This window comes from Oratosquilla oratoria, chromosome 1 (assembly GCF_046742065.1).
Source record: "Oratosquilla oratoria isolate Oo_2021 chromosome 1, ASM4674206v1, whole genome shotgun sequence".
NCBI lineage: Eukaryota > Metazoa > Arthropoda > Malacostraca > Stomatopoda > Squillidae > Oratosquilla > Oratosquilla oratoria.
This window is the reverse complement of record NC_134777.1, coordinates 31777957-31794771: the sequence shown is the minus strand read 5'-3', so window position 1 is coordinate 31794771 and position 16815 is coordinate 31777957. Positions and strand designations below refer to the sequence as shown.

The window sequence follows — 16815 nt, the reverse complement described above, 5'->3', positions numbered from 1 at the left end:
TAGTTTATTTACCACATAAAGTCAGTGCTCTCCCATATCCGTCTGACCAGGATATAGAGAAACTCAAATCCGTGGGAAAGGGTGGAATGAAAGTAGTAAAAGTCAATGATGGATGAGTTTATTGGCTAGTTGCCCCTGTTGACTACCTAACAATATCAAAGTCAAGAGACCCACCACCAGAATATCCCCATGGAAGACGCGGTGGCTTAGTGCTCGGCCCAAGGAACCACGGAACCAAAAGATGCATAGAGGGCGCGGGGCGTGCGTAAAGTCATCCCATTTTCTTTGCCGTTTTCTTAAAACCGGCTATTATCAGGGTACTGGAAGGCGGTGGATATGTGTGTGTTTGTGTGTATCTTGATGAGTATTTTTGGATTTTTAAAGGTTAAGGTTTTTCAGTGGTGTGACTTACAGGATAGGTTCGTAAGTAGAATTTGCTTTGGTTTGGTCAGAATTGAGTTAATATTATGTTGTGTCCTTCAGCTATGTAAATGTAAAGGGAAATGTAAAAAAAATTCAGGTGAGCAGGAAGCTCGCTTGGTGTGACACGTTTTTGGGATCCTTGACAAGATGTGACTCACGCCCTCAACTATACACTCTTCAACCCGTGGGCACAGTCCACTGGTTTTATTATTGATGGCGCCAGGGAAGTGTCCTTAATTGAACCTCAGACTCTGGTCTGATGAGGTCCCGAGTCTCCGAAGCCAACATCCGTCCGGAGTCCTTCTTCGCGTGAGAGATCCTGGCGCCACGAATGTAAGAGATCCTGACGCCAGGAATGTGAAAGATCCTGGCGCCACGAATGTGAAAGTTCCTGGCGCCACCATAAAAAATGAATGAAGTGCGCCATAGAGCTGAAGGAGCTCTTTAGCGCCGCTGGTCCGCAGGGGCCTCGGAAGCACAGATCAATCAATCGGCCACTAAACCACCGACGTTTGATGTACCTTGGCACATACCGCATATTGTTTGCGGTGCCACATATACAGCCCGCATGTTCACACTCCCCCCCACCCCACCCCACACATACATGCGTTGTCGACTGGCTCTGCACCATAAATAGTTTGCAAGTGTACAATACATGTGTTCTACATATGACGGTGCGTACCTTACCTCATGAGCAGGACGTGCCGTATGCGGTACGTATCGCGCCGCATGATTTATATGACATGCACTACGTGAACAGTATGCACAGGTACAGGTTTCACTCATACACGTGTAGCTAACACGTAGAAGTTATGCAAAGCGGCACGTAATTTCCACGCGTACCTCGTCACACCCCCACGTGTCCACACGCCCTTGACCTTATTAGGCTATAGCAACACCGCACACTTGATACGAAATACCAGTTACTTTTGGGGGGATTACTAATTACCTCTCTATGGAGCTATAGGTCCCTGGAAATACTCAGCAACAAATAACTCAGTAGAGACGTATTATTTTTTCATGCATTAATTATTTCGAAATCAGGACTACCAATCCGGTTGTTTACAGTCACAGAACTGCGGTGGCGGTGGGATTGATGTGATGTGGGAGTGTGATGGAGTCCGTGAAATGGTTTCTTTATATGGAAAAAAAAGGAGTCAAATCCTCGAAAGACAAATGGCAAACTCGTTCAGCATCCTGATCATACTCAGGTCACGTCTGAACAAGCTTGACAGACAAAGATTTAGACGTGCATTAACAAACACCAAATAAAAATAATGATAATAATGGAAATACATTAACACCTATTATCAGCACCTTGGATACGTTGTAACACCTCATAACACAGTCGGGTTATTATCAATATATACAATTACTCAGGTCTTCTCTGTTTGCCATTGTACAGTGGCAACGGAATGAAAATTACATTAGTACTTAGATCGCTATCTTGAGTAAATTCACCCCTCACGATCGTCTACAATCTCTGGGAATTCAACACAGAGTCGAGCTTGACACGCCCAAAGGTACATCTTCATCTCCACTTAAAAAAATGAAAGAAAATAATAATAATAATAATGATAAAATCCCACATATCATATACCCGCTCAATGCACATATAAACCAGAGTCTGTATTCCTACATGTAAGACAGGAGGAAAAAAAAGAAATATAATACAAAACATTAATGGTATATAAAAAAGAACTTAAGGCTAATAGCTGCCCGTGGGCTGTGTGTAATTTATAACTTAATGGCCTCGCTGAAACTCGTCTTCTGAGAGACAACCGGACCCATTTTCAGCTTCTGAAGTGAAGATCAACTTCAGAACTGGGTCTCAAAGAGTCCCCTATGAATTCAGGCTCGCGATCATTGGTCAGTAGCTATAATTAAATCGTAATTGAAAAAAAACAGGAGACTATTGGATTGAAATAGGGTTATGGGAAAAAGAAAAATAACGCAGTTAGACTATATAGAATTCAAAACATCATTCACTTAAATCTATTATTATGCACTGATTCGTGTATCAAATCCGTGTGTTTTTATTTTTTCACCGGACACGAATATTCGTTGTAGCACGAAACCTATAGTTCTAAAACTGTCAAATTCTCCAAGTCTCAAAAGAAATTTGGTAAGGTCTTCTCCAAGTCTCAAAAGAAACTTGGAAAGGTTTTTTCCAAGTCTCTAAGGAAACTTGGGAAGGTCTTCTCCAAGTTTCAAAGAAAACTTGAGAAGGTCTTTTCCAAGTCTCAAAGGAAAATTGGAAAGGTCTTCTTCAAGTCTCAAAGGAAATTTGGAAAGGTTTTCTCCAAGTCTCAAAGGAAATTTGGAAAGGTTTTCTCCAAGTCTCAAAGGAAAATTGGAAAGGTCTTCTCCAAGTCTCAAAGGAAAATTGGAGAGGTCTCTAAATCTCAAAGGAAACTTGGAAAGGTCTTCTCCAAGTCTCAAAAATATTTGGAAAGGTCTTCTCCAAGTCTCAAAGAAAACTTGGAGAGGTCTCCAAGTCTCAAAGGATACTTGGTAAGGTCTTCTCCAATTCTCAAAGGAAACTTGGAAAGGTCTTCTCCAAGCCTCAAAGGAAACTTGGAAAAATCTTCTCCAAGTCTCAAATGAAACTTGGAAAGGTGTTCACTTGTCCAGACCCGCTTTTTAAAATCAAAAGACTCCTCCAAAGACGGAGATGAGACTATGATGAATACGAATACTATTACTAAGCTAATTCAACGTTAATGAATGAAGGGAATAATGCTGTAGTAACATAATAGTTTTCAGTTTCTTCTACTATCCTATTTATCCTTTTGGCGTCCGAGCGGAAAACAAATTTGTGAGTCCATCGTGGTAAGGTGTCGGTCCAGTTTGTTGTTGCCATCTCTTTAGACAAAGCTTTCATACGTTCGTGCTAAATGACGAGAAAAGGACAACAATGTAATACCGATTCTTGTTTTAGTTGTGCTGTCGAAGATAGTGTATTCCTTTTAATCTCCCCATCCCCAAGAATTGCGCACAGAGAGAGAGAGAGAGAGAGAGAGAGAGAGAGAGAGAGAGAGAGAGAGAGAGAGAGAGAGAGAGAGAGAGAGAGAGAGAGAGAGAGAGAGAGAGAGAGAGATAAAGAAAGAAAGAGAGAAAACGTAAACTGGACCTTTACCATACGTACTCTTCTATGAAGTAAAGCTTTGAGACTACGAAGTTAAAAATGGGAGGGATGCAAAGTGCATTACTTAAGCACTGAGGCTTATGGCACTAAAACTATAGCTACACCATAGCTAGAAGGCAGACGGTATAAAATAGAGCGTCTTACGCCCTCTGCCTCCCTCTGTTTTTGTTCCCGAACTCTCGGCTTACGCTAAATCGAGCTAAAGTGATGCATCGATGAAAGACTGAAACTTATGTCAATAAGGACGGAGAAATTTATCTTAATCTACGTATTTACACTTCCCAAAAGAAGAATGCAAACACTTCAGTTTTTAAGTACATTGCCACGTGGAGCAAGTAAGTCCATTACTTGAGATAAAGAGATTAATGTTTGAAGGGTTATTTGCAAATGAAACTTAAAAAATAACACTCACTTCAGAAATGAAACTGACGATGACAACCGTGAGGCTTTCTAAGAAGTACCGCAGTGAAAACGCTTTCGTCAGTTTCAGATCTGTTCCTATCTTACAAATTGTGATTCTGATGGGCGAACAGTAGCCTGTTGTAATTTACAAAGGCTTTCCGAAGATGCAGGAAACATACAAAAAAAAAAAAAAAAGACATATCACATACGTAAACTTACTGGATAAGACAAATAATAATAATATTCATGAGCGCTAAGAAGAGGGTCTTCCCTGATAATTCTTAGCGTTCCCAAACCTTGGAACAGTGGAAGAATTTTTTTCAACAAATAACGATTAGCATTCACGTAAATTACGGACAAATCGCAAAGCACTGCTTAGTAATTCAGCTACAGTGGTTACTACATCATACTTTTTCTTAGTCTCCTGTAGGTTCCAATATAAGAATGCAACTGTTCCTGAAAGCCTAACAAACCCTTTGGGTAGCTTGGTTCGTTTTTCGTGAAATTGGTGCGTAGTACGTTAGACCTAGTTTGTTATTAATATTTTAGCTTTTGGGTTATTTACAGAATATGTTAGAGAGCCATAAACATGGGGCAAATCCAGCATATTTTAAAGATTAGTAAGATTAATTTGTTTCAGTGTCTTTCACATACTTTGTGTGTAATTTTCTTCGCAATCACTGGTTTTTGATTCACCGTTTTGCATACTCCCTTAGCTTATTCTTCACAAGTTTATGACATAGCTTCTCTTTTTCATTTACTATTTGGCAGATGCTCTTCTTTTTTTTTGTAGGTTTGAATCCTCCTCCCCCTTTCCCTTGGAAATGTGCGTTCAAATTCCATTTATTTTCGTTTAACGTCTCCAAAGCCTCTTGTGACCTCGTCATCGTTCTCTCACGTCTCCATCTGTCTACAACCTCGATTAAGTTCTACTTCCGTAGAATTATGCCATAGACTACGAACAAAACTAAACAATCCCTATGCCGTGGAAAGAACGAAAAAAAAAAAGAGAAAAGAGGGAAGAGGAAACAACACCTATTATTTCCCTCGAAGTCGGGGTTTTCTTCGAGGCTGGTGAGTCTCAAGAACGGTTTTCAAATTTACAGGTTCTCTATGGGATATGTACTCCACGGAAGTCCAGAACTTTCGAAGTCCGGAACTACGTCCTAAGCGGTAACTCCCTTGGAGTCGGAGTCCTCTTTGAAGGCTTCGAGTTCTTTCAAGTTTTAGAATCCTTCGAAGTGGAAGACTTCTACGAACTTGAAGACTCCTTCAGAGTCAAGGACCTCCACGAAGTCGGAGGCCTCTCCGAAGTCGAGGGAGAACCTAGGACGAGTGACTGTAAGCGGTGTTGGTGTACGGCCCAGAATAGATCGAAGACCCTGTTGTCGAAGATTCCTTCCTCCTGCGGCGCCGGGAGATCAGGATGATGATGGCGGCGATGACGGCGATCATAAGGATGAGACCTGCGATGGCAATGCCGATGGCCAGTGTCCTCGGGGACAGGCAGAGGGTGTCGGGGTCTCGCTCGACCTCCTCTTTCACGGGGAGGGACACGTCATTGGTTTCCGTGTCTGGAAGCTGGAAAAGAGAAATGAGGAGGGTCATTTGGTAACCTTTCTAACCTTGTAGTGGTTCGGTTGCCACTTAAGGAGTGCTACATGGATTGTAAAGAAAAAAGAAAAAATCCAGCAATGGCCAGAATAAAAGCAAAAGTGCTCTCTGGTACAGAAGTGTCAAAGGGATTATGAACTTTACTGAATTATTCCGTCTGCCCATTTCCTTCAGCAGGAGAAATATCCTCTTCTCGTTAAAAGGGCCAAATTAGAATGCGTTTAATAGCGAGGATATAATGTTATAGATAACACATATATCATACTGGAGTACTGTCACTCACAAAAAAAAAAAAAAATATATATATATATATATATATATATATATGTATGTGTATATATATATATATATATATATATATATATATATATATATATATATACTGTATATGCGCGCGCGCGCGCGTGTGTGTAAAATGCCGTCTGTTCTCTGAGTGTTTCAAAGTTGGTGACACAAGGGGCAGCCTGGCCCTGCACAGGTAGCAGCTCACCTCCTCATCCTCGTTGACGTAGAGACCCGAGAAGACCTCGATGGTGAGGTCGGTGGTTGTATCGTCCAGATCCTTGAGGACACCTTCACCGTCGACCTCAGAGACATCGACGTCACGTCGGCGGCGGCGTCTCACAACGTTCTCACCCTGGATACACACTGGGGGCTGGAAAAGGAAAAACGAAGAACCTTTCATCTCGTGCAGAAGGGAGGCCGCGGGCCTGATGAATTACAAGACTAATTCGATGAGCTCACTTAAGTCCAAGACTCAGTGAGCTCACTCAAATCCAAGACTAATTCAATGAGCTCACTCAAGTCCAAGACTAATGTACTGAGTTCATTCAAGCCTAAAACTATTTTAATGAGCTCACTCAAGTCCAAGAGTAATTTAGTGAGCTCAACAATAATAATGATGGTAATAATAATGGTAATAATGATGATAATAATGATGATGATAATAATGATTGATGATAATAATGATGATGATAATAATGATGATGATGATAATAATGATGATGATGATGATGATGATGATGATGATAATAATAATGATGATGATGATAATGATGATGATGATGATAATAATAATGATGATGATAATAATTATAATGATCATCTTCATCTTAAGCTTATATGAGGCAGTAGGTGTCCGCGAGATAGACATACCACATCGTCGCAGCCTCCTGCGTTCTTGATGCAGAGCTTAACGTTGCATTGGTAGTAGACGGACGCCGTGTACGGGAACTTATGGGCCTGGAAGCGAACCACCGCTGTCGTCTTCGAAGTAGAGTACTGGAACTCGCCGAGAATCTCCTCGTCGACGGGACAACTGCGATCACAAAGACAGGCTGTCATTTATCGGGTTCGAGCCTCATTGATTTACAGGTGCTTCATGTAATATACTTATACATACATACAGTGCATCCATGAGGAGCTGAGATGGGAGGGTTGGAAAGGGTGGTGGAGGGAAGTGGAATGAGTGGGAGTAGGTACGTGCCTTTGACTTAGCTACCTCCCTTATAAGGGGGAAAAAGCTCTTGGTTGGTATATATATATATACATATATATGTATATATATATATATATATATGTATATATATATACATATATATTTATAATATATATATATAAACATATACATATATATATATATACACACACACGCACACACATATATGTATGTGTACGTGTGTGTATGTGTGTTCATATTTCTATTTGTACTTATATGTATGTGTGCACATGTAACACAAATCACCATGATCGCGTGATTTTTATTCTTCAGAGTAACCACAGGAAACAACGGAAAAACAATTGTATTTGTTCATTAAGATTCCTTCAGGGCAGACACAAAGAAAGACTAAGATGTAAACTTCTTTTTCTCAGTATTCACATCGTTGCCTTTTTTCTGTGCACAATGAAGCTGTCTTAATTGACGAAGACTTTTTGTCCTCTGGCACTTTATGTCTCAGTGGATTTGTGAGTGTGTATATATGTTTATGTATGTATGTACGTTTTCATAATTAATTATGCGACAGAACTTTGTAGATATTGCACAAAATACTGTGTCTCACTACTCGTATATTGCTTCTGACCCAGGGCAGTGGGCTGGATACAGGGATGACCCGTCATCCACGAGGAGCTAAGACGAGAGGGGGGTGAGGGTGGTGGATGGGAGTGGAATGGGTGGAAGTAGGTACATGCCTTTATAAGGGGGGAAAAGCTCTTGGTATATACATAGAAATATTGCACATGTATGCTGTATGTTCCAGAACAAGATCAAGGAAGAGAATGTCTCAGATGCAATGGTAACCTCACTCTGAACGTATGAAAAAAATATTTATGTACTAAGAATTTTAATGGAACTTTGAAGCCTTTAAGATTTTTGTATTTGTGTGCATGTATATACACACACTAAATTCTATTATATATGTGTGGTATGCGTCCGCACGTAAGCAATTAGTTTCTGGAGGTCAAATAACACGCCGAAGTGTTGCACTCACCCTTCACTGTTTATAAGCATTTGCTCTCCCCACCCGAGTCCGTCTCTGACGAGACAGTCGGTGACTTTCATTCCGTAGATTTCCTGGTCGTCAAGAGACACGACCATCGTGAGAGGATCACCGATCCTAACGTTCTCTGCGATCAGGCTGTCGGAGGGCTCTCCTGCGAAGATCCTCATGTAGCAGCCAGGCATGGGCGCGGTTGCGGTCAGGGGGGTCGTGCCCATGGAGCTAGAAAAGAGAGGAGGAGCTGAGTGGACACCTTGTGGTACGCCGCTGTTTGTGGGAAATGAACATCGCGTAAGGCTGTGACCCACAAAACAGTGATGGAGGGGAGGAACCTTACCATAGCAGTCAAACATAGGACGGTTCAACAGAAAGTCATAAATTTGAACACTACAGTAGGTAACACCTTAACGTCTGTGGGACATAGCCTTATTCGGTTGCATAGTAACATCTCCCTCTTCTTGATTAATGGTGAGGTTAGTAGATGCATACAGTTAGGTACATTAGAGACAGTGAGAATGTACAGGAAGAACAAAATGTAGTTTCAAGCTAAGCTAGTCAAGCCATACAAAGCAACCAGCAAGAATGAGTTAGCGGATACCTGTACCAGACCTAGAAACCTTGGTGACCTTAGCTAGATTCTGCTGCACGGATGCGAACAGTGCTTTGAATATAACTTAATCTTCTACAAAACAGAGAACACCGTAGCAGCTGAATAGGTAACGTGTACATAAGAAAAGTTCAGGACGTGCATCTTCATGATGTAAGGTTAAGGTACTACTTGTTGGCGTGCGAAATCAACGGGTTGCTCTCGTGCAAATCCATTATCCCTCTTACAACCGAGGTCGACTGGTAAGTCTGGTTCCGGCGGTTGCCAAACGAATTTATTCAGCTGAGGGAAACCTCTGGCAGCAAAAGAGTTAAGAAACCTGTGGTTGGTGCATTACGGATGAAAAAGAATCCGATTCTTTGGTCATGCACGTGCCTCTCCACATGCACTTCAGTCACTACATGCTGCATTCCTTTATTTTGCATCACACTCATGCGTGTTTCCATATACATGTAAGTCATCTTGAACGAAAAGATTATCGCAGGCACACGGGTACTCGAACTCTTTCGAACTCGTCAAGGGTGGTCTAAAGGCGCTTTGGGTCTTTGTGCAACTCACCTGGTGTCGTTGAAGCCCTTGCTACCATCACCGACGAAGTCTCCGCTGAAGGGAGAAGAGGTTCTTAGTGGGAGCAAAGGACAAAGGGGCGGCGTCAGGCAGCCCAGGGGAGGAGTTAGGAATTCCAGGAAGTAGGAGGAGGAGGAGGAGTAGTGGAGAGTGGGGAGGGGCTTTAAGGCATTAAGTAGCTAAAGACGTTTGGTAAATCGAAATGTTAAAGACGGAAAGGGTGCTATGGTCACAGCAGCAGTCGAGCGAAAAAAGACACGCCCCCTTTTCTTCCCTGACCAATCGCGGTGATGTACCGTTTGCAAGAAGGCTGCAATTGGCTACAGGTTGAGAAGGGGTGGCCTATTTCGCCTGAAATCACGGCGGTGACTATAGAAGAGTAGAGCGTGAGTAGTTTAAGTAGAACATTTATGTAAATGTAAAATCGGAGCATTGAAGGGAATAAATCAGTTAAAGGAAGCTAATAAAATGAGTATTGAGATAAACATGAGCGCCCGATGGACGTTGTCAAAGTGTCAACAATATTTTTCCCTAGTCACCGTTTAATATGTTAGCTCATAACATACATAAAAATATATCACAAAGCCAACCAACCATGTAAACATATATACAAGTATTTCCATACGTAAATAATTGTATACGCATATACCGTATATTCAAAAGCATATACACATACATACATACGTAAATAATTATATACATTATATATCTACATACGAACATATATATGCATGCATACATTTATACATACATACATGCATACTTACATTTGTACAAACATACATGCATACTTACATACATACATACACACATACATGCATACTTGCATTTGTGCAAACATACATACATGCATACATACATACATACATACATACATACATGCATATATACATGCATACATACATGCATATATACGCACATACATACATACATACATACATACGTGCATACATACATACATAAATACATACATATATACTTTCATACAAAAATTAAGTCATATCTTTACGCAGACACACACACACACACAGACTGACACACACGCGCACACACACACACACACACACACACACACACACACACACACACACACACACACACACACACACACACACACACACACACACACACACACACACACACACACACACACACACACACACACACACACACACACACACGTATTTATGTAGATACAAAAACACCTCGACCATTCAAATGTTTCTTGAACGATCCATTCACTAAGTTACTTCTGTTTCTAATTTGCACATTTACGTCTTTTCCTCTGATTTGTATGTGTCATCGACTTTCTTTCGCTCAGATTTCTTTTACAAAAATACATTATGTACATGTTACTGAGCTTAAGAGTTGCTAATAGTGTTTATCTCTCAAACAGTCTTCAACTACAGTACATCTCTACCATCACATACACACTGTCATGATGCTTTTCAATTTCTCATATAATGTCAGCTTGTGGCTGATTGGACAAAAGTATTCTTGGATCGGTAAATTTATTTGAAGGTTGATTTTTTTCGTTAGTTCTTTTTAGCTTTGATTATTCACTTAGATTTGTTACAGTTTTAGTTGTTGACAAGTTATGGTGGGAATTTTTACTTACCTACGGTTTAAATTCAGTAATAATTTGTTTAATGTCCTTGTTTCTTTAGACCATTCAGAACAGATAAACATAAGTATATTCGTACATACAGTCTGACATAATTTCATAAATACTTAATAGCAATGGGCCAACAGAACGTAATGCTAAATAAACAAAATCATCACACACTTAGTAAAAAACACATATTCTTTATTTCAATTTCCTTGTCTGGGTAGATATTATCTCACCAGAATTACTGCTTCATTTCTATCTCTTGAAACTACTGAAGCATTTTATATAAGGTGAGAGTAGAGTGATCCTTCAGCCGTGCAGGGCTAAGTGAATTACTTCCAGGTTCTACTGCATGCATTCAAGAATCTACATGTCTACTTTAAAAAGATCTAACTAAGTGGTGCATAGAAAGAAGAGCTTCTTTCCGTCACTAAGAGATGCATTCTTTGTCACTATCTAGTTCATGCTGGAAATAATAAAATATTCCTAAGAAACTGCGGGTTTGAACATTGGTCACAGGTTGGCAAATTGACCAGCTGGTTCATTTTGGTAAATCAGTTGGATCAATTTCGAATTGCACCAAATAATTTTTTTTTCTTTCGCTGAATATGTAATATACAGAAAGGATATGTGTGTACTATTTGCTGATTAATGAATCAGATTTGTGTGCATATATGTGTGCGACTTTGTACGTGCATGCTCTCATCTATATGTGCGTGCTTCCATATGTCTACACGTACCTACAGAGGTGTGTGTGTGTGTGTGTGTGTGTGTGTGTGTGTGTGTGTGTGTGTGTGTGTGTGTGTGTGTGTGTGTGTGTGTGTGTGTGTGTGTGTGTGTGTGTGTGTGTGTGTGTGTGTGTGTGTGTGTGTGTGTGTGTGTGTGTGAGATGAAAGAGAGAGAAAGCGAGAGAGAGAGAAAGAAAGAGAGAGAAAGAGAGAGAGAAAGAGAGATAGATAGAGAGAGAGAGAAAAAAAAGAGAGAGAGGGATAAGGGAGGGGTAAGAAATGAGCATTATGTTTGTGCTTGTCGTTTGAGTGTATACAGTATGTATGTACGTATGCGTAATTATATCTGTGCTTTTTACCCATGTCGAAGCTACTTTCTTGTGTGCGCGTGTCGATGTGTCTCTGCCTTTTATTGGCGATTCTTTCCATGAGGTCAGTATCATGCTGAAAATGTGGTGTAACAAAAAGAGAGAAGCCTAAGAGAGAGAAGGTAAAAGTGAATGTAATGATTGTCTTCCAGGTATATACTGTATGTATGCATATATGACCTCTGAGTATATATTGAAAATATGTGTGTATATATATATATATATATATATATATATATATATATATATATATATATATATATATGTATATAACTATGTATGCATGCATATACATATATGTATGTACACGTGTATGTATTGTTTGTATGAATATATACATGTATGCATGTATGTGTGCATGGATACTTGTATGCATATTTGTTTATGTTTGTGTGCACCATAGTGCTTGACCTTGCCATATCTAGTGACATCTAAATGAAATATAACTATTGCTCTTTAATATAATAAAAAGTCATAATCTAATTTACTTAAATTGAACTATTCAGCAGAATCTATGATTAACACAAGGGAATACAATTTAGAAGCTAATTCTACCAATGTGAAGGAAGCATATTCACAAAATATGAAGTGAAAGAGGTGAGATTGACGTAAGTTTATGAAATGGGAAGGAATCAGAGTAAGAGGAAAGAATGTCTTTGTACGGCGACCTCGTGAGACCGTGAGTCCGATCGCCTCTCACGGGCTTTTTCAATGAGTATTACGTCATCAGTGAAATTATGATGTATTCGTCCTAAATCGTGTTGTGCAGGGTGGGACGAAAGTGAGGATCCATGTACAACAAACGTTCAGTTTCGCAGCTTCTTATTTCGAGCTGCCAAAGGATAAAGACATTTTCTTTGAACATGTTAATATTTCAGTTAAAAATGAATTAATCTTTGCCCATGGATCCTCACTTTAGACCAGCCCTAGTATGTATCGAAGTTCTTTCAGAATCTTTCAATGAACCCGGAGTTGTCAGCTCGCGTCACGTAGACACAGGACGACCAATCTTCTCTAAATCGTCATTCAGCCTCCCAATATATGACACAAATGTGATTTGACATTTGGGGATTCGAAAAATAAGAGGTTGTAACCTAAGTCGTTTCTACTCAAACGAACTCACTTCAGTCGCGTTAGGTGTGGCAGAAGGGGCTTCGAAAGTTATATAACATACATCGGCGAAAAGAGCAGAGCAAATCTATGAAAGGCTGCTGAAGACAGTGTGGTATATATACCGGTATATATGTATATATGAATGTATGCATATATGTATATTTGAATACATGAACATATGTATATAGGAATATATGTATATAAAGGTATATATGTAACATGTATATAAGGACTTATATCTACATATATGTATGTATGTACATAAGTATATATTTGTATATATGTACATAAGTATATATTTGTATATATGTACACATGTGTACATATACACATATACGCATATAATAGGTGGGATATACAGGATAAGTTCTGTGCTCGTGGAGCCCAGTTCTGCTTCCGTTGGTAGGTACATACATGTATGAATACTAATGGAAATTGTCATGGGAAAGTAGTCATTCTATTTTTAGAGATTAGTGCAAATTTCCCCGAATTTCACGTTGTACCCGTTATTTTCTGTGTGATGGCAATGATAGATTAGCGTAGGTTGATATTTGGGAGGAGGGAGACGTCGAAAAATCAATAATGATGTTCCCTTAGGTTCTTGAACATGTGTGTGTGTGTGGGGAACTGAAGTACGTTCTAGAGTGGTACCTGACGCGGTCAGGCTGCCCAGATCGTGTCCAGGGTCGTGAAAGAAAGGCATACAAGAGTGTCTGTGGTTTTCAGTCTGTCTTCAGGTCGCTATGGTGTCCTTAGGCGTCCTTAACTGTGTCAGCGTGGTGGCGTTCTTCAATGATTTTGTTTTGGTTGGTTTTATTCAGCCGGTGGACGGACCCAAGCCGGAACAGAATTTTGGGCGACCGGAACCAGGTTCTGATGACTGAAGGGTATCTCCAAGGATGCATTGTTGATTTATTTCATATAAGAGTTTGAAGTACACCATCGTGCTATGGGCGGGTTAAAAGGGAAGGGAAGGATCGTTAGGTAAAGAATTCCTACGGTGTCTTGGTATTGAAAATATGCCAGAGATGTCATCGCTCAAAGCCGTGATACATTTTCCTTTTCAAATCGGTTTTATTCAATAAAGGGCCGAACGTGCTAGGTACCATCTTTTGATGTCAAATAATTATTTCCACGGGAAGAGAGTTTTTCTGAGTTGTGAAATCGAGCTCAAACTGATTCTTTGGGATTTCGTTCCATAGATTTAATTCTCATACAACACAATGCATGCAAAGAACGTGCACGGTACCAACTTTTGATGTCAAGTAATTATTTCCACGGGAAGATAGCTTTTCTTAGTTGTAAAATCGAGCTCAAAATGATTCTTTGGGATTCCGTTCCATAGGCTTAATTCTCATACAACACAATGCATGCAAAGAACTGCATTCAGAGACCCAACCAGGAGATCTATTTGGTTTGTTGTGAGGCCGGACACACAGAAGGGTTCGTCTGATGGAGTCTGAAGTTTTCGAACTGTGCTGCTATTATAGCTAATATATCGGATTGAGACTCTGGTAAGATGTCCGGTAACGAGTTATTTCTTGAGATTGAGGCGTAGATTTTCGCCTATAGAGGCGCGCATCCGACTTCTTGAGGCTTCAGTCCCACGTGACATACGCCAGAAAAAAAAATCATGCTACATGACGTCCCCCTCTCCCTCTCCTCCCCTTCACTCTCCCCCTCTTCTTCCTCTTCTTAATTTTCTTACTCTTCCCTCTCCTCTTCCTCCTCCTCATTTTCCCTTTCTTTCTCTTCTTCTTCCATCTTCCTCCTCCTTCACTTCATCTGCTTCATTCGCATCTTCGCTTTACACCCTTTCCCCGGGTCAGCATCCTCCTCCCAGTTCACATCTCTTGCCTCTCCCATATGTATGTATATATGTGCGTACGCATTATACATGTATGTATGTATGTATGTATTTATTTATATCTATATCTATCTATCTATCTATATATATATATGTGTGTGTGTGTGTGTGTGTGTGTGTGTGTGTGTGTGTGTGTGTATGTGTGTGTGTGTGTGTATGTGTGTGTGCGTGTGTGTATGCATGTATGTGTATGTGTGTATATATAATGAAAGTTAAAGATACCTGTATACGTATTGGATGTGTACAAATCAACCTTTCATGGGTTGAGAACTTGCAAGTCGGCAAACGGTAGCTAATACGCAGGTTAACAGGCGTGTGGGGGGTGACCAGATGACTTGGTTGGCATTACTCTCCGCGTAAAAAATGCGTAAAAAGAAATCGCGTAAAAAAAGAATAATGTCATATAATATCGTGGAAAACACGCATGCCAGCTTGACATTGTCGATTCAAATATGATTAGATCAGAAATCTTTCCTCTGACTTCTGTATTCGCCTGTCTGTCTGTCTGTCTGTCTGCCTCTGTTGCTCCTTGACCGGTTTTGGCTGGCATCTTTCTTCTATTCATTTTCTTCGTTCATTTCCCTGAGTTTTTCCTCCAGATCGTCTTTCACATCATCAGCGTGTCTGTTGATATGACTATATATCTGCTTTCGTCGTCTCCGTCGCGCTCTCTCTCTCTCTCTCTCTCTCTCTCTCTCTCTCTCTCTCTCTCTCTCTCTCTCTCTCTCTCTCTCTCTCTCTCTCTCTCTCTCTCTCTCTCTCTCTCTCTCTCTCTCTTTACTCTCTTTATTCTATTTACCCCCTCACCCCGCCAGCTTTATTAATTTTTTTCCACTCATCTGCCTAGTCCGGTTTTCCAGTCCTGCTCTCACACCACTTATTCAGCCCCTGACGAAGCCGAATCCATCTCCTCACGAGAGCCGTCTCCGCCTTTGTCATCTTTCCTCAAGTTCACCGGGCTTCCGTGGATGATGACGGGTCCCCGAGATCATCATCATCATCACAGTGAATTGACACTTACGTTGAGAGGAAGTGCTGTTCTTTCACGATTATGTTGGAGATGATGCTATTCATTCGCCTTCACGGTAGATGGAGCGTTCCTCCAACACTGTCTTCACCTGAAGTAAATTAGCGATGGAGACGGGGTACGACTCGGGGAACAGATTTTGTATGCGAGAGGGAACATTGTGATTCCTAAATTCGATTTGACCTTGTGGGATGTCACATGTAGAATTATTCTATTTTTGGCTTTTTGTACATGAAAATGAAGCGTTAATGTGTATAGCGTAGAAGCAAATACAGAGCCTATATATACATATCATTGGCCTCATACATTTAGTGTGTTCAGCTCTTTCATAGCCTTAAGGGCCATTTACACGGTCAAACGGTTTGTCAAACGAGTTTTTGAAGTTATGTTTGACCGTGTGAATGGGATATTTGGTTGTCAAACATGTTTGTCAAACGTGTTTGACAACCAATGTCCCTTTCACACTATTACGATTCTCGTCAAATGTTGTGAATTTGAAAACCTGCAGGACGACTTCGCCTACAGTATTCTAGACTTCCCCAAGTCTACAATTCACCAATGTGTCTAATATTCGTATTGGTTTAACATCTCTTAGTTCGTCATTCAGCTTCTAAACATATGACGCAAAGGTGATTTAACATTTGGAGATTCGAAAAATAAATTATTGTAAACGAAATCGTTTCTTCTCAAACGAACTCACTTAAGCCCTCGACGTGCTCCTGAAGTCGTGTTGCGAAATAACAAAAGAAGGTCGGGATCCTTTTGATCCTTTGCCAGAACCCACGGCTCTCAATGAATCCTCTCCGCTGTGATGACAGTCTTTATTATGGCTGTCGCCAGATAA

General features: G+C 40.4%; 1 protein-coding gene across 3 annotated transcripts in view; it reads right to left on the bottom strand.

Moving 5' to 3' along the window:
- Positions 1 to 412: 412 nt before the first annotated feature.
- Positions 413 to 16815, bottom strand: part of LOC143032562 (cuticlin-3-like) — a 236720-nt gene continuing 220317 nt past the window's right edge. For 2 of the 3 annotated variants that reach the window (XM_076197437.1, XM_076197432.1), the window contains exons 6-10: positions 9251 to 9295; positions 8077 to 8307; positions 6743 to 6905; positions 6078 to 6242; positions 413 to 5554 (exon numbers count right to left, since the gene is read on the bottom strand). In XM_076197437.1, coding sequence (XP_076053552.1) covers positions 5300 to 5554; positions 6078 to 6242; positions 6743 to 6905; positions 8077 to 8307; positions 9251 to 9295 — 859 coding nt within the window. In that variant the 3' untranslated portion in view covers positions 413 to 5299. The remainder of the gene's footprint in view (positions 5555 to 6077; positions 6243 to 6742; positions 6906 to 8076; positions 8308 to 9250; positions 9296 to 16815) is intronic. The other variant, XM_076197444.1, reaches the window with a different exon arrangement.